This window comes from Pleurodeles waltl, chromosome 11 (genome assembly GCF_031143425.1).
Source record: "Pleurodeles waltl isolate 20211129_DDA chromosome 11, aPleWal1.hap1.20221129, whole genome shotgun sequence".
NCBI classification, from domain to species: domain Eukaryota; kingdom Metazoa; phylum Chordata; class Amphibia; order Caudata; family Salamandridae; genus Pleurodeles; species Pleurodeles waltl.
Genome location: NC_090450.1, coordinates 813,798,259 through 813,816,769, shown reverse-complemented (window position 1 = coordinate 813,816,769; position 18,511 = coordinate 813,798,259). Strand labels below are relative to the sequence as shown.

At 44.5% G+C, this 18,511-nt stretch overlaps 1 protein-coding gene across 18 annotated transcripts in view; it reads right to left on the bottom strand.

The window, feature by feature from the left end:
- The window catches only part of MTMR3 (myotubularin related protein 3), a 1,044,680-nt gene that overhangs the window by 460,545 nt on the left and 565,624 nt on the right, over positions 1-18,511 (bottom strand). For all 18 annotated transcript variants that reach the window (XM_069214606.1, XM_069214607.1, XM_069214612.1 and 15 more), the window contains one exon: positions 1,404-1,517. In XM_069214606.1, coding sequence (XP_069070707.1) covers positions 1,404-1,517 — 114 coding nt within the window. The remainder of the gene's footprint in view (positions 1-1,403; positions 1,518-18,511) is intronic.

The following is an 18,511-nucleotide window of genomic DNA, read 5'->3' as shown; positions in this document are numbered from 1 at the left end:
TGACCTCAATGTAAGGCTGGCCTATGAAAACATTTTCTTGCCTAACGTTTCCATACGTTTGCAGACTGACAGGAGTAGTCGAAAGGCATTAGAATTTACTCTGCTAGTGGATGCTTGCACCACCAAAGTCTAAGCAGTGGGATGTTGGGTTAATAATTACGGTCATCAGGCGCTTGTCTATGGCGGCATGCAACCTGGCAATTGACCAGAAGGCCAGAACATGGCTTTGCCCTTGTGCCGAATGGCGTATCAGTGAAGCCCTCATCGAAGGATAGAAGTGGTTTGGCCAATGCCTGGCCAGACTGAAGAACCTAAGTAAAAACATTTGTTTTTACCTTCATAGTGGGAAAGTGGACAGGAAACTCAGGGTGCATCAGGGCCAAAGTTTGAATCAGCTCATCGTTAGAATGACAGCAAGACCTGGAGGCACAGTAATGCCTTTATGCCTTCTCTAGAGAATGAGAGAGGCAGGAAAGAGTAGAGTTCCACTTGGACTTCTTGTATTTCTTCTTGGACTTCCCCAAAGACGTTAACCACAAAGAACACCTGGTGCGGGAACAACTTCGGAAATGGGTCTGAAGTCTTTACTTTGACCAGGAGCTGGATGTGCGTAGATTCTCCCAGTGTTTTGTCATGCAGAGCTTTGCTTAGCATGCTCAGACGACTTTTGGATTCATATGGTTATAGTTGTCACAGGGCTTGAATTTGTGTGCCGAAACTAAATGCCAGAAACACATCTCATGGTGATCTGTCCAGACATTTACTTGCAACAGTCAATACAAGGTTCAAACCCAGTAGTGTTGTGGGGGGTGACATGTTCCTTGCACATTAGCAGAATTTAAGAGGGAAACTGTTAGAAAAAAATATCTTCATTAAATGAAAAAGAAGAGGCGCAGAGCTTCATATCCGCATCTCAAGGCACGGAAAGAAGGAACTAAAAAGGGCATTGGTGGAACTTATATTCGGCTCTGCTCGTCACTTCTGAGCAGAACGGAGGCAGCAGGGATTCACAAAGCGCAATCTACTGGCACACAGGAGCACTGTTCTTTTTAGTTTCTGGATCCAGATCCACCCACCCAGGCTTATTCACAAAGTTAGGAATTGGTAGTTATAAGTAGCCATCAGAAACCTTTCGAAAGTGGAAGAACGGCCCAGTTCTGAAAACTAGAGATCTTGGTTTGATCGACAAAGCAGAGCAATATATGATCTTTCTTTTTATTTATCACTGTTATATTCCACGAGAAGGGAGATATCAAGCTTTATTTTATTTTCCTTATCAGTAGTGTTTCTTTCTAAATCAGTACTATCTGCATTAAGCTTTTGCCTTTGTGGTAACATAATACAATTGTGGCTAAAAACGTTCTCCTGTAAAATGTACATAATGATAATGACAAATCCCTCACCTATACACCACTGCTGGGATGCGTTTCCAGGATCGAAAGCTGGCAACATTCTCCAATTCTTTGTCAGTAATCCAAGCAGGTACAATTAGTTCCTGAGGATAGCTGGCACATAGCCTGGTGGAAGAGAGAGATGTTATGGAAAGTCAGTGCTCAGGAAGAGAAAACTCAAGGAACTTTCATACACAAACGGACAAAGTTAAATGAAAATTTCAGCAAGGAAAATGTCTGAAAAGCTTCAGGCTTCAACTTCAAAACCTAAAGGAGTATAAGTGCTTACAGGATACTAAGTGTGCCAGATAAGGGGATTCATAAGGAAGATGTAAGGGCTGAGGAGAAAAAAAAAGTGACTAGAGCTAACTGACTGGGATGGGACACAGTACATAATCACTGAAGGGTCATAAATGACAGAGACATCCATTATTCTGACAAAATGCTTTAATTCAAAAGATGTGTCTCCAGATATAAGAGGGACAATGAATCAGGCAGTACATGAAAATTAGGCAGAAAAATAGGGTATGTCTACAGCTTTAAGTTCATACAAAATTTATACTTTTAAACACATTTTTTCCAGGAGACAGAGGGGGGTTCCTTCCCATGTAAGTTTTAAGGATGACTGTAGAAAACTGCACATCTGAAAGCACACTACTAATAAGTCAGTAATAATGTTGAAACTGTAGGGAATTGAAATATGCATTCGGGAACGTGCTTGGAGAAGATGGATCTCTCCTCAGACAGCTCGTTACGCAATACTAGGGTTCTGAAAACAGGAAGAAATGGGGAGGGAACAGGTATGCAGCTGTGTTTTTAAACTGTCTATGCATTTTTTCCTTCCTCTTACCTTTTCTGTCTTTCATTTCTTTGTGACATCTCTTTTTTTTATATATATAATTCACTCATAACTTTTGAGAATTTCTTAACACCATAAGAAATGTGGAAACTTATATTTTATCATTTAACGCTAATGCGCTAAACCACCCAGTTAGGAGAAGGAAAAATCTTGGAATATGTTCAAAGACATAAAGGAGTCACATCCCTTCTGCAGGAGGCACCCTTCTAAACGAGAGAGACTATGCAAATCAAAAAAGGTCAGGTGGATGAAATTTGCTTAACATAGGCAGTAAATAAGACAAATGGTGCTATCACAAACTGCCAGAACAGCCAATTTAAAAGCTCTTCATTTGAAAGGCGATATGGAGGTGAGATGGGTGTGGGTATTTCTTACTGACAGATCCAAGTAACTACCCTGAATACGGTGATGGCATTAGGAAAGTTTTGTTTACAATCCATTGTAAACCCAAACTACTTATAGGTCTGGGGAATTAACCTCTTATTGGATTGAGTCGTGGACAGATAGCAAATGCAACACACTCCCTCAAAATCACACAAACCATTGATGGTATTAAAGACCTACGATGGCTCCTACATCTAACAAGGCAGGACTTTACATCCTTCTCATTCCCTACCAATAAAATTACAGTATTGTTTTTTTACTTGTCACTCAAGAACTGCTGAAAAACAGAGAAAACATAGATTGAACCTCAATGTATCTCAATTTACTTATGTACTAAGGTAGTTCTGGAATCTGTGAAAACCGCTTCGCTCAAATAAACATGGAGACTGAATAACAATCTACTTATCAATCAACACAATGTGAACAACAATTTGAGAAGCTGTACTTTATTGTTTTAAAGAAAACTATGCTACTGTGAATGAATATGAATTTGTACAGAACGACATGAAGGATACCATCGTAGCATCTTCTGAAAATTATGAACACAATAAAGCATAATAAAAAAGTCTGCAACAAAGAAATTAAGGCTCTTGAATTCTTTTATCTGTGTTTTTGTACATAGAATTATAATTATATACTCCCTCAGTTACTGGTGCTCAATCTAAAATTGATTAATATCTTGGCAGAACAAACCTGATAACGCTCGATGATGACCGAGAGTCCCTGAGCAGATCAACTGCTGGTCTCGTAAACCACTTTAATAAAAAAAATTGAGTTTTCCCTGGTGGCTCCTATACCGAAACCTTTTCTGCAAGAGGGTAGGTAACATATATTTCAGCAGATGCTGGAATTATATCAATTCCCCAAGAAAAATAAAGTTAACTTTCAGTCAGACATGGTCAGCTATCGTGCAATATCATTATTGGGTACAAACTCTAAAATCGATGTTGAGACCTCAACATTAGAATACAGAAAATAACTGGCAAACTCGTTCATACTTCCCAAACAGGTTTCGCAAAAGGGAGACAATTTAATGATAACACAAGAGTTTTGGGCTTGTAACTTTAATTCCTCTGCAGCAATGGATGGAGAAAAAACTCTGCTGTGCACCAAGTAAATGCTACAGAATAAAAATGGGAGCAGAACGATCTAAGGAGGTTCCTAAGCAGCATAGAGCATCTCCCTCCCACTTTATGTGGTTAAATAAGGATTGGAAGCCCCGTCACTGGTTGAGGCACTAGGGGTTTCTCACCAAGAACAACAAAAAATAAGGTGTTATGAGAGAGTCATGCTTAATTTAAATAAATTTGAGTGTCCGAAAACAAAAAGGTTATGTACCAGTACTTGTCATCTTGCAGTTTAAAGAGTTTTCTGGATTTATATTCTGTACATTATTCCAGCATCTAGTGGTTGGTCTGGATTGGCCTTCTAGTTTTTTTCTCTCTTTTTCTGTGTGAGGGTTGTAAACAACCATTTGGTTCTACATCCCCAGCTGAACCGCTCTGTTTACAGAGGTTCTGCTTTCTTTTACCAATCGGGCCCTCTAGGGGGCACAGTGTGCACAGACTAAGCGTCAGCATGCAAGCCTTTGATACCGGTCCGGCCCTCTAGGGAGCGCGGTGCGCGCGTACTAGGCATCTGCATTCTTCACATTAATGGAATTCTTTCTTTGCGTGGCTTGTCGTTCCCGCTTTCTGCTGAAGTGGCTCCAGGATAGTTGGTTACCTCGAACGCACAGAGACCGACACTTCACATGCATACAGGCGTCTTTCCCTCATCAATTTTTTTAAACTCCAGCAGTTCTGTTAGCGTTAGCCGCGGAGGGCATCCATCACAGAACCCACGATAATTAGAGGGTGTGTGGGCCACAGACTAGCAAATAAGCATTGTCATTGGTAAATAAGCATTGGTCTTTATAAAGGGTTGTTGCGACCCTAACAGCTACTGTCCAGGTTTTCAAGCCATATGGGGTGGCTAGCTCAAGGGCTGATCCTTTCCTATATCCGCCTATCTAACGCGGAGTTCTGGGGGCAGAGGATGAGGAACAGTCTCTCTCCTCCCCCCACCAAATTCATTTTGAGTTAGTAGACGCCATTGAGTCTCATCCAGAGAGCGATCTCTTCAGCCTTACAACCCCTTAGTAATGAGATAGTCCAGCTTACATCCCGTCGCAATGTGGTACCCCCACCAGGGGTAGTGTGGAGCCTGTGCACCCTCAGAATACTTAGAGTGGCTGTCGGGTAAACGGGTGGCACAATGTTGCACCAAGGACAGGGCTGTTAACCCCTCTTTGAACGCCGTCGAAAGGCTGAGCACAGCTTTTCCGGTAGCGCCTTAACACCCTGATGTCACAGAATTATCCCCAATAACAATGATTCCTACTCTCCTCAGGAGGTAGATGACCTCGAGAAAATGCCTCTTTTTGTTATGGTTCGCCCCACTTTTTGCCTGATGTATGATGTAGCCCTGAAACTGTAGTGCCCAGGGCCCCTGCTAACCAGGTTCCCTGGGCAAGAGCTCTTTCCCTAAAACTGTTGTGATGTATTGGCACAACTGGATACACCTTTAGCTATCACTGTAAGTCCCTAGTAAAAGGCTTTTAAGTACCCAGGGCATGGAGAAGTATGGGTAGGCCCCTGAGGGAAGCAGCACTGATTGCGCCTCCCTCTAGGGTCATACATGCAGATGCCCAAGCACCGGCATTGCAGGCTGGGTGTCCTGGTGCAAACCTGAAACACAAACTCGACATGGCACACTGCCTGTGTGCCCTGCCCACTATACACTGCATATACTATGGGTAAGACACCCCTCTGGCAGGCCTTCCAGCCTAAAGACAGGATTGCAACATATCATATGTGAGGGCATAGCTGCATGAGCAATATGCCCCCACTGTGTCCTTGCAAACCTGGGATTTGATGAGTGAACAGAGCAGCCATTTTAATACATGTGCTGGTCACTGGTCAACAGCTGGGTTTCCCAGCTACATGATGGGCACTCTGAACTCTGGGTTGTTTGGGATGAAACAACTCAGAATAATAAATCCAAACTGGTACCAGTATTGGATGTATCCCTAAATGTACCCAGGGGTCACCTTAGAGGTGCCTCTTGCAAAAGCTAACTACCCTCATACGGTTGCTGACTGGTTCTCTCCAGCCTGCCACGTCCAGACACCCAATCTACAAACCTTGGGGGAGCGATCTCTGTCTCTGGTTTGTAGAACAATTTCCTTCCTGGGTGGAGGTGCTAACACCCCACCACCCCTCAGCAATGTGCACTGCCCTGGCGGCGAGCTTCAAAGGGCTTACCGCCTTTGAAACTCAACCACCAGGCCTGCTGCCAGCAGAAGAAGGTCAACCCCTTTGCAAACCCCCACTTTTGGCGGGAGCAAAGGTGGGAAACTAAATAAAGAGTAGGAAGAGTAGCACCACCTGGCATGCACCACCCCTAAGGTGTTGCCTGTGAGGTGGGCACTCCATTTCATTTTCCTCTTTCCTCTTGGATGGAAGGAAAATAGCCAGTAAGGAAAAGGGAAGTGACCCTTCCCAAAGGAAGTGGTCACTGTAGAGGGTGCAGCCATCCAAAGGTAGGTGTCACAACCAGGTTCCCCCTAAAAAGCCCACTAAATTCAGTATTTAGTGGGCACTCCTAGACCAGGTAATAAGATCAGACGGATAAAAAGAAGACCAGCACTAAGAAGATCCAAGGCACGAGAACTGTGGAGCTGCTGCACAAAGAAAAGTAGCCAAACCCTGCCTGTTGTACCCAGGACTGGCAGTCGCCGCTGAGGAGCTGCTGGACAACTGGAAAAACTCCAAGAACCCCAGAGGACTTCTAGGCTTTGAAAATCGCCCAATAACTCCCTCCAGAGTGGAGGTACCACTCTGCAACAGGAAGAAACCCTCAAACCAATGAGTGTCACTTCTCTGACCAGCCGCTAACTCCCGAACCGGAAGTCGCAGGCAGACCTGGTGACATCAACGACCGCAAGGACAAACCCTGCAAACTTACCAAGTTTGGTGGCAGTGCACCCTCCATTGATAAAATCCTACCAATACCCTGGGTATTGGTCAGCCAATGTCGGACACCAGGAAAACCAGCCTGCACAGGGCTGAAAAAGGACCAGGAGGAAGCACCAGTCGAGGGAGTTCAGGAACACCCCGGACCTCCCGCCAGAGTACCCCTGTTGTCCCGCAAATGACCCTTGAACCAACTTACCTCCAACTCCAAAGGGCATCTTTGCGCACAGCTCCTGGCTCAATGATTTGCTCTGCACCAGGCCGCCTTGTGCCCTGCAACAAAGAACCTGCTGTGCCCTAGTGGCACTCACCCCTTGCGACCTCGACACTCCAAGGGGACCCCAAAGAACCACCTCTAAACTTACCTGTGCAGTCCTTTTCCAAGTGGTCCCTTGCAGTGGCCCTGAACCATCTCCAGAGACCTTTCAACGCAGCTCCTGCTGGAACCGGGATGCACCTGAACTTCTCTAGCTGACACAGTGCACCTAAAGACGACCTCGACTAATCTGCAAAAGAAGAACTTGGTAAACCAACTATACGATTTTATGTGTATTTTTAAAGGTGAATTTCCACTGATTTCTATGGTGCATAATTACACACAAAAAGACTTATTAAACTTTCTCAAAAAGTACTTAACCAATTTTGATAATTTTGGTCTTAAAAATTATGTAAATATCTGAAGTATTTTTATAAATTGGTCTCGAGTTATTCCTTTGAGTGTGTGAGTTGCAAGATTGATACTGTGAGTACAGCAAATGCTTTGCACTTCTCCAAGATTGGCCTAACTGCTCGACCAAGCTACCTTAAAAATTAGAGCATTAGGTGATCTAGTTTTTACCCCTATAAACCAACGTGTGGTTGCCTGAACCCCCTATACAGTGTGCCTAGCTTTGCACACTACATAGAGGACCAGCCTCCTACAATGACAATGCCTGATGAGGACTTCGGTGATGAACCTGGTTCCCAATAGACCGGACAGCAATGCTGAACGACCCAGGCTGGGTGATAAGGATCTGTCTACTCTGCAAGAAGCAGTGAGTACACAGGACATGCTGGATCTAGAAGATATTTATTACTCTGGCTCAGCAAACTGGGATCCTGCTAGTAAGGTTGTGGAGTATGATTCTACCTGCATTCACAAGTATATGGACAAGGAAGTCAGAGGGCGTCTGCGAGCATAATACCCGAGATCTTCTCTGGGAGGCAAGGTGTCTTGTACCCCTGAGATTGATGGCAAAATGGTGAACTTTGTCACAAAGTTTATCAAGGACCCGAAAAAAGGTCTGGACTGATCCTGGAGACTCTGTCAGGATAAGGATCTTGATAGCTTGGGACAATTTTCAAAGATTTTGGATAAGGCGGAAGTGGCTGATGAATCTGGTGAGTTGACTATAACCGTCATTCTCTGTGGCTGGACCCAGCGGGCTCTATGTTTACTGGGGAATGTAAATTGTGCATTTTCTACAGAGCGCAGACACTCTTTATTGATTAAAATTGACCCCAGGCTGGGGGAATTGACAACCACAGAGGCCAGGCTGTAATGGATGGGAGTCTCCTTGGAGACCCTTTCATTAAAGAGCTAACCATGTTTGTTACCACCTTTTCCTCCCTGGATAAGGCCCCTCAGTCCATCCGAAAGATGTTCAACCTAAAGGTTTTTGATGGGGCTGGAAGACCTAGAGGTGCTCCTCTGGTCATGTGTAATCCCAACCCCCACAAGTTCCAGACCAAGCGGTCCTACAGTGGCAGGACCAAAAACGTTTCTCTCTTCAGAGACCCTGTCATTAAAGAACTAACAACGTTTGTTACTAATTTTTCCTGGGTAAGGCACACCAGTCCATTTGAAAGGTGTTCAACTAAAAGGTTTTTGGTGGGTCTGGAAGACATAGGGGGCAATCCTCTGCCCCGTGTATCCCTCCAACCCCATCAAGTTCTAGACCAAGTGATCCGTCAGATGCAGTACCAAAAGTTTGGAGGCTTCTATCCTACACAAGGCAACGGTCGAGCTAAGGCGGCAGAGGTTCCATCTGAGGTGCCAACAATGCCCCTTGGGGCTGTGATAGTAAGCAATATCCCTATTTCACTACCAGAGGTGGGAGGCAGGTTACAATAATTCCTCCAGAAATGAGCATCGATAACAGGGGAAGCATGGGTACTACAAACGGTGACAGATTTTCACACAGAATTTTACGGTCTCACCGCCTCTCCCCAACCCCCATCCCACACTCAAGGCCAGGATCCCAGACCCTTATTTTTCTCACAAGAGGGCATGCAGGTTATAGAATGAGAAGTTCAAGACCTGTTGCGCAAAGGGACCACCACATCCACAACCCACCATCCCAGGTATTTTCTCAGCAACATCTTCCTAGTGGAGAAAAAAGAGAAAGGGTTCTAGCCTATCGTCAACTTAAAAGTGTTCAACAAATAGGTGGACTACTGACACTTCAAAATGAAGGGGATTCACCGCCTTCAGGGTATCTTTCTCCAGACTGACAGGCTGGCCAGATTGGACTTGACGGACACCTATCTCATGTCCCGATTTTTCCCCTGCACTGACACTTTCTGCAATTTTGGTGGAGGGATCAGGTTTTCAAGTTCACATGTCTCCCATTCGGTCTCTCCTATGCACTGTGGTACTTCACAAAGGTGTTGCTCTCAGCCATGGAATGGCTCCAAGCAAGAGTAATCAGACTCATCATCTACTTGGACAACATTTGACTGATGCATCAGTATCGGGTCAAACTACAGTAGCAGTTGCAGTTGTTAGTATCTACTTCAGAGCCTAGGGTTTGCCCTCAACTGTCAGAAATCAGAGTTTGTTTAGATACAAGAGCTACCGTTCCTGGCTTTCTAGATAGACACAGTGCCTCAGTGCCGCAGACTGCTTCAAAATAAAATGCTCCTCATTCACAGAGAAATGTGCAGAACTTCAGAGAAAAAATATTTTCTCTCAGGCTTCTAGCCAGGATTGTCAGGCTTCTCTTGTCTATTCAGGTGATTTTTCCAAGACCTCAGCCCTACTGAGTGCTTCAATGGGTTAAACGTGTTGCACCTGAGTTGGAGTTTGGCCTATGCCCAAGAGGTCAGTCTCTCATCAGAAGCATGGTTGGAAATCCACTGGTTGGCCAACCACATGCAAGCCTGGAACGGCAGGGCCATGTCTGGTTTGAATCCCGATCTAGTAATAGAGTCCGAGGTGAGTTATCAAGGCTGGGGAGCCCATTGCAGTGCAGGTACCACTGGAGGACCGAGGTCAAACAACAAAGGAGTACTGCACATCAACTTCTGGCAGGGTCCTTTGCTTTCGGGAGCCTGGTGGCAAACAAAGTTTCTTGTCCATCCTATTGAAGATGGACAATGTATCAGCAGTTTTTTAGAACTAACAACAAACAATATCTCAGACATGGCTGAGTATCTGCACTCTTGACATCTGAGGGACTCCAGCGACTGGGAGCTGGATCCAGCTCTGTTTTAGGTGATTATGCTCAAATTAGGTCTGCGTCAAGCAGACCTCTTTGTCTCCTGACTCAGTCATCAACTGTCCAACATTTTTCAGTAGGGGTCTGGATCTGCATGCAAAAGAGACCGATGCCATCTTTCGGATAAAAGCCAATTTTGGGGATAATCGTTCTGGCTGGTCTCAACGATTGCTAGACTCACAGCTTTGGTCAAGCATCAGAGGGCAAAGGTGATCCTGGTGACACCACAGTGGAAGTCGTAAGTCTGATATCCAGTTCTTCTGGAACTTTCTACAATGCGGAGATAGACAGAACAAGGGTACTAATGGTAAATTAACTGCACTTCCTATATTTGTCCAACAGTACTACAGAATCTTATATATTTCAAATAATGATTAAAAATGGTGCTGAATGGTTAAATGCCCTATTACCCTAAGGCATAAACATATACTCAACCGAATACATGGCATACAAATAACAAGGTCTAACCACAGCAATCAATACCAGTCAGAGGGGATAGTGTTTGTATACATTTAAAGTTACAAAGATTCCGGACCAGTCTTCCTTGAAAAGCAAATTCTTCTTTATTGGAAGATTGTGGTGTCAACAATTCCAATCATGTAGAATCAGTACTTCGTTATAAATGTGCTCATTAACAGCCAACACGTGTTTCATCACTAATATTACTTTTTCAAGGCCGTAAAGTACAGAAAAAAACCATACAATACTGTTGAAGATGTCTTACTTTATTGAGGACATGACATCCAACTGTAACCTTTAGCCTTGTGAGAAGAATAAATACCACAACCACATTAAAAAAGTAGACACCCAAATATGGTTAAGAAATACCATGGAACGGAGTATAGAAAAGTATGTGAACCCATGATGAAAAAAAGTGGATTCTAGAACCTGCCATAAAACATGCAGTAAACTGCCAAAAAATAAAATATATTCACTATCCTACAAACTCTGAACCTACCATAAAGTAACGTCATCAAATGCAGCCTATCTATGATGTAAATTGTCTATTCTTACACAAACTGTAATGCAATATAATGACTATTAACCATAAGGCAGACTTAAAAATCTAACTCACAACATGTCAAGAAAAAGACTAGAAGAACCATATACAAACAAATAGAGAATGGAAACCAAAGCCCAAGGAATAACACTGGAAACTCTTATGTGAGTACTTGTGCATAACACTCAACGTCAAGAAGAATGTAGCTGAGAAAATCCATATATAAGCTTCACTCCTTAAATATCAAGAAGGCAAATTAATTCAAAAGTCCATAGCTAGATTGTAAGATAAATAGTAGTGTCTATGGGACCATGATATGTCCTAATCCTGTAAAAAAAAAAAAATTAGTTACTACACATTCTAAAGTGCAGTGACTGGCTATCAAAACAAGAATAAACAAGCCACATGTTAGCATGTAGCAAAACATCCCTTTGTATCTGCAATAAATTACTACTACATTCTCTGATAAAAGTTATACAACCATGTAATCACCCGATATAGAAGACAAGAGTAAACAAGCCACATACTGGTATGTGGAAAAAACATCAGCTGAAAGTCCACGCACACACAGCACTATATAATAAAGGGGAAGTATCATATTGACAAAGCAGATGTGTGAATACATATACGATACCACAAACATATATATATGTCCATATGATCTGATGCCAGTGTAGCACCTGGGATCTGTAATACTACCTCATATTGAACACCACAGTACACAAACCTTAATATAAGGTATACAATATATGTTCCCAAATTGTAAAACAGGAGTAACCAAGCCACATGTTAGCCTGTGGCAAAAACAGCTGATGAAATTACTACACACCCATACTACTAAGCAGTAAAAATGGGAAGTATCATGGCAGACAAGGGTTGGCATACATATATAGTCTCTCCAGGACATAAGTCCAAATAAGGTACCCGTACAGCGCTTGAATCTGTAATGCTACTTTCTATAAGGCGCAACATTACATTATCCTATCCTATAGATATGGTCATAAATGTATAAATTTGCCGTATGAAAAGTCACCAAGCAAAGTGGCCACGTCGTCAGGGTCTGCACTTATCAATGCGTCCATAGAACGTACAAAAATATGCACATCCCAATAATATTTAAAAAAGGACTTTTTCAAAGCCGACAATCTCAGTTTGCTTCTTTGGCACTGGTGTTGGGGTGTCCACCCTCGAAAGTTCTTTATCCGTCCAATGCTCTTAATCCCCTTTCGGAGTCTAGAAAGCTTTGACTGTCGTGTCTCCAACAGTATCCTTTTGCTCTGATTCATGGGTGCTCTTTTGACTTTGCCTGCCTTCTGGAGTCAAAGGTTTTGGTTTCAAAGATGGTTTAGTGCGAGTTTTTTCTCTTTGAACTTCTATGAACTCCTGGACATAGGGATCTTCTCCTTGGGCCATCTCTGAGTCCTCATGTGTGTCTTTGTCATCACTTGACAAACCCAAGTACTGTAGGGACTCCCCTTTCCGCTGGGATTAAGATATTGTGTAGCGCAACCAACCTTTGCTTTTCTCTTAACCTAAGGTTTTTAAGTTGGAATTCTGTGCAAGCCACACACCTTTCTGACCTGTGGTCCACTGGCAGACAGATTGCAGACCTTGTAGCTATCCTGAGCATACTTGTGGTGGCAGTTTGGGCAAAATCTTAAGGGGGTATGGCTCATGACCATAACTCATTGTTCGACCCATGTGTTTGCAGTAGATAGTACTCGTTCAAAAAGGCTTTTGTGTTTCTCCTGTTATCTAGTCCTCTGTTGGTGTTAGAATGTCATCGCCTTGGTCTTTGGAGTTTAACAAATTTATGTTAAAGCCCTCACTTGCCCATATTACCACAGTGCTCTGATGCAAACGAATTATGTTACTAATCCTGTTAGCATCTGTTTGTCTCATGTAGTGCTGCCGATTTACGTGGTCTGTATACTCTGTCATCTAGTGTTAAGCTTGCACGGCTGCAACCTATTTTTCTTCAAAGAAGTACTTCTATTTATGAGGTCTCGGTTTGGACTCCTCTGGTAGTGAATGAGCATGGTTACCAACACCACTGTTAGACAGCTTTTCGCACAGGGTGAGAGTATGTTTGGAGTAGTGAGTATATAATATGATTGTCGCTATGTGGGTACCATTAAATAATTAAGTACGCCAAAGAGATGTGCAGCAAAAACTGGCTTCTGGGGAGCTGAGAGGGCATGTGAATCTACAGCACTATGCCCATTTGAATCTACTGCACTACATGTGATGAACAAATGCTGGGCAAGTAACAATCTATTTGTAGCAAGTGTGACTGTAGATACATATGCCCTCCATTGACTGTAAAGCAGTATTTCCCTAAGAAGGCACCAGCGAGTGGAAAATGCAGAGGCCTGAAATGGAGTCTTTAAGACAGTTTGACTTACTCTGGCCTGTTGCCACATCAGAATATCGACACAGTAAGTACAGTTTTGGGAAGGTGTGTGGAGTGGAACATGTCGCATCTTTGCTGATGTCTTCTATTGATACATTCCCAAGAAAGAACAAAGTAGCGCCATGTTTACAGGTGGATTTGAGCTTCTGGAGGACAGGCAGGGTCCTCTTGGCTTTAAGTTAACATATCTGGATACATTTATGATCCTCTTGCCATTCTGAGGTTGTGCAACAGCAACAAAATGTTATTGTGTTTTACTAAAGGATATGCCCCTACATATATAATAAATGCGAACATGCTTGACATCAAATATGTGAAGTGATCTCCAAGTCAGGTTGCGGGAAGACGACAGGAAGCTTAATGATTTGGTTAAGATGGAATGAGGAGACCACCTCAGCAGGAACTTAGAGTTGGTTGTAAGGAAACCCTGTCATTGTGGACCTGGAAAAAAGGTTCTTGAAGTCCTGTGGCTCACTAATACGACTAAAGGATATTATAGCTATTAAGAAGGCAGTGAAATCCCCAGGACAGCAACTACGGAGGACAAAGAATGGAGTGGTTCAAAGGGAGGCCCCAAGGAGCCTGGTGAGGACAATGTTCAGGTTTTATACTGGGACAGGTGGCACCCTAGGTTTGATGACATGTCTGAGGCCCTCCATAAAAGCTTTAATAACAGGGATCCTGAAGACTGAGGAGTGATTCCTGCTTTGCATGTATGCAGCAACAACATCTAGATGTAACAGAATCAAGGTATAGACTAGTCCTGACATTTGCAGATGTAGGAAGTAGCAAATTATGTCATGTATTGAAGGTGTGGGGTACAGTACTGAACAAACCGCTTCATCTTAGCAGCACAGCATATGAGTATAGTAGGCTTACGGGAATTCTTCATTAAGTCCATGCACCCTTGAATCAAGTTCAGGTAACCAAACTCTAGGACCTCAGGAGCCAGACTGCTAGGGCTTGCTGTGGGGGTCTGGGTGTCAGTCTCTGCTTTGGTCCTGTGTGAAGTGGTCTGGCGTGTTGGGGAGCTTATTGTGTGGGGAGATGGAGATTTCTAGAAGGGATGAAAACCCTGGAAAAAAATGGCTTTCTGGCCCACATGTAAGCCACCAGGATGAGGGATGTTTGCTGCAGTTTTGTCACCATATATAGAAGAAGTGGGAGAGGAGGAAAAGTGTATGTAGAGAACCCAGACCAGTTAACCTGAGACTAGAGTTAACCTCGACTGGACTGAGGGCGTGGAAACCTGGCAGGAAAGTTTGAGCATTTTGCGTTTTCGCACATGGAGAAATGCTCTGTCTGTGGCCTACCACTGATGGAAGTAAGGGAGTAGGACTTGCAGGTAGAATTCCCAATCATGGAATTGTTGCAGGGTCCTGCTAAGCATCTCTGCAAAATCTTTGTCCACTCCTCGGAGATACTCTTCCAAAAGGTGAGAATGGTGGTGGATTTCCAAATGCCAAATTCACTGCCCTAGTGCTGATAGCTGAGGAGAGCGTGTCCTGCCTTGTTTATGCAAGTAAAATATGACATATATCATGTTGCTGGTCCGCACTACAGCCACTTTGCCCTGAATGCTGTGGAGAAAAGATCTGAAAGCTGGGTGTATGGCTATAAGCTCCAGATAGTTTATGTGGAGACCCCATTCATGAGGAGGCCACAGACCCTGGACTGTCATGTCATTGAGATGCCCACCCTACAACTGATGAGTATGTGGTGATGGTTACCTGCGGAACTTGGTCAACGAAAGGCCTGCAACGTAAAAGGTTGCTGCAGCTCCACTACTCCTGAGAGCAATACAACCTGGCCCTTATCAACAGTAGATCTTCCCAGTGACCCTCTGTGTCCACTGTTCCTAGAGTAGGAACATATGAAGTCTTGAATGAGGGACTATGGTTATACACGAGGCCATGAACACAGCAGGCACTTAACTCTTTCAACAGTGAGAGGACGGAGTTGCTAAATAAGAGGCAGCAGATGCTGAAATGCTGCTAGCCTTTAGGTGCTTGAGTAGACTTTGCCCGAGATAGCATTTAGGATTGACCCTAGGAAGAGTTGGAACTGAACTTGCCAATAGTGGGTTTGGTGGTGTTCACTCTAAACTCCAATTTGTGGAGGAGGGAGATGGTGGCTTGGGTGTGGGCTGAGCAGTCCTGTCTGCTTGCACCCCTGAACAAGCTGCCTGCTTAAGTGTGGGAAGACCACAGTCACAACACTGCTGAGGAAGTTGGTTACCTACCATCGCTAGACATTCGGTGAAGACGTTGGGTAACACTTTCAACTGGTAGTGCTGATCACCTACCATAACCAATGGGCTAAATGTATGGGGATGTAAAATGTGTCCTTCAAATTTAGTGTAGCCATGAAGTCTTGCTGCAGAAGAGGTAGGGCATGCTATAGGGTGATCGCGTGGAAATGTTTCAAGGGGATGCACCTGCTGAGAAGCCTAAGATTAAGGATTGGCCGAGTGACCCATCCATTTTAGGCATGTGGAAGTACAGGGAGTAGATACCATTGCCCTGGTGTTGTGGGGGCACTTGCTCTATGGGTCCTCTGAGAAGGAGCCCCTAAACCTTCTCTTGCAGTACAGCAGGGCGTTCATGGCTGAGGGTGTGTTCGAAGGGTAGGATGTTTGGTGGGCATGAAATGAGCAGTAACCATGCACGATGACTGACAGTACCCTATGGTCTGTGGTGAGCTCCTCCCAGCAGGGAAGAAATTCCTGCAGTCTCTCCACAACATGTGTAGTGTGATCTGGTAAGGAGAGACCCCTGTAACTGTTAGCTCTGAAGGTGCACCAAGTCTTATTCCTACCTCCCCTGCTGGTAGTGAGACTGTTGCTGATGTTGGTACTTTGTGATGGTTCTAGAGAAGTGGCGTTGGACCCGCCCCTTGTCTGCAGCCTCTGAAGGGAGCCCCTGCCTGAAAAAACTTGAAAGGCATCCATTGCCTTAGCCATGTCGGTGTCCTCCTTTTTTTCCCTAACATCTCACTAACCTGCGGGCCAAACATGTGTTCACCTTCAAAGTGCAAATTAATAACATGTTGTTCGACCTCCAGCTTGAAGATAGAGACACTCAGTTAAGACTGAGGCCAAGGAAGTTAGAAGCATTCACGCCTCTGGAAGTCTTACCAGTTGAATCCAGTGCACACATAATGTTGACTTTAGATATAGTTTCCCCCCCCCCCCCCCTCAAAAATCCCTTCTCCCCTCCTACGATATTGGTTGGGGAGATGTGTGAGTAAAGACTTCATCGCTTTCCACTCACTGTGTTCTGTCGTACCGAGACGGAGGTCAACTGAATTGGCAATGAGCCACTGAATGGCAGCACTAAATACTAACCTGCGGTCAGCAGCATTCAAATCGCTTACTCTCCTTATCAGGAAGCAGGGCATTGAATGTGGCATGGGCTGCTGCTCTCTTCCAGGCAGTGAAGACCACCATGAAGTCCATTGGGTCATGACTTCTGGCATACAGAGGTGCAGGTTTGAATTTCTTTTCTATCCCAAGTGCTACCATCTGGGATTTTACAGGTTCCATAAAGATATATGGGGCAGATTTTACCATCCTCTTTAGCCGAAGGATAAACTGGAGGGAGCACACTATTTTGGAGAGCCTCTCCACCAGAAAGTCATCCTCTTCCAGAGTGACAAATATGTGACCCTTGTGCTAGGCAGCTGAGCGTTGGAGGACACTGTGGTATGCAGTAGTGTTGTCTGGTGGAGAAACCCTAAAGGACAGTCAAGGTCCGGGGTCCAACGGAGGGGTCCATTTCATAGTGCTCCCAAGGATCATGTGTGGGGTGCAGCAGACTGGCACACCCAAGTCTTCTGCTGGGGAGTAGGGACCTGTATCTAAGTGCAACTCCAGTGACCCTTGAGGGGAAGTTGCAGGAGAAGAGAGAGGAGGGAAGAAGGAGTACAAATGATGTAAGTAGTGGCGGTGGTGGAGGAGGTGTATGACTAGAACTAACAGTCTTGTGTCTAAACCTTTTGGGAGGTAAAGGTTGCTGAGGAATGTCTGGTGCGGAAGCGTCCTTGAAGGAAAGTCAGCAGCATTTAGGCAAATTATCTTCTATAGCAGAAACCTTGCCTGACATGGGTGGATGATGATGCATCCATACCTTTCAACCAATTTCCATTAGAGCTTTTTAAGAACAGGCCTCTCCTCAGAGTCTCTTGTCGAGGACTTTGGAGCCAAAGGTGCTTTTGGCACCAACAGAACCTTCGGCTTCAACAGAGACTTGGAAACTTCATCGCTGAGCTGTGGTCTCAGACTCGAGAGACTATGGGGCTTGAGGATATTAGCTGCGTCTACCTTGGCTCTGAAGCGCTGCACTGGTGTTGACCAGAGCCCAGAGGTGGTGGCACAAATGGAGAGAGGGGTGGCTTGTGCATCGAGCTTGATGCCTGATCCATGAAGTGGCAGTGCTCAGCCTTGACCTGTGGCCCATTTACATGTCTTGGTAATCTGTGTGGATATTTGGGTATCAACTGTATTCATGCATCTTGGCATGGTCTTGATGCGAGGTCTGAGCACCTCTTCCTCCTCTTCAGGCTATGAAGAATCAGATCCAATGAACTCGGTTCTCTTTGCCACTGACCGGATCTGCTTTGCCGGCATCTCAGAGGATGATCAGTAAATGTTATTGTAAGCCCATCACCTGCCTCTCTGATGTGGAAGGGGATTTTTGGTCCTGAAGCCCAAGCAAAAAACGCAGTTGGTCCTCTCGAGCTCCAAAAGAAAAATGCTTACAGACAGATCTAGAGTTTGTTGGAGAGATTCCTCTGATGCTGCGTCCATTGGAACGTCAGGACCCACTATAGAGCCTACATATGCCATTTGGCATGGGTCATCAGCAGGATGCAGGAGGCCATGAGTCCCAGCAGCTTTAGAGTTGTTCTTTACAAAATCCAGGATAGAGGCTGAAACATCAGTATGACAGCCTGAATATTCTGAACTCCT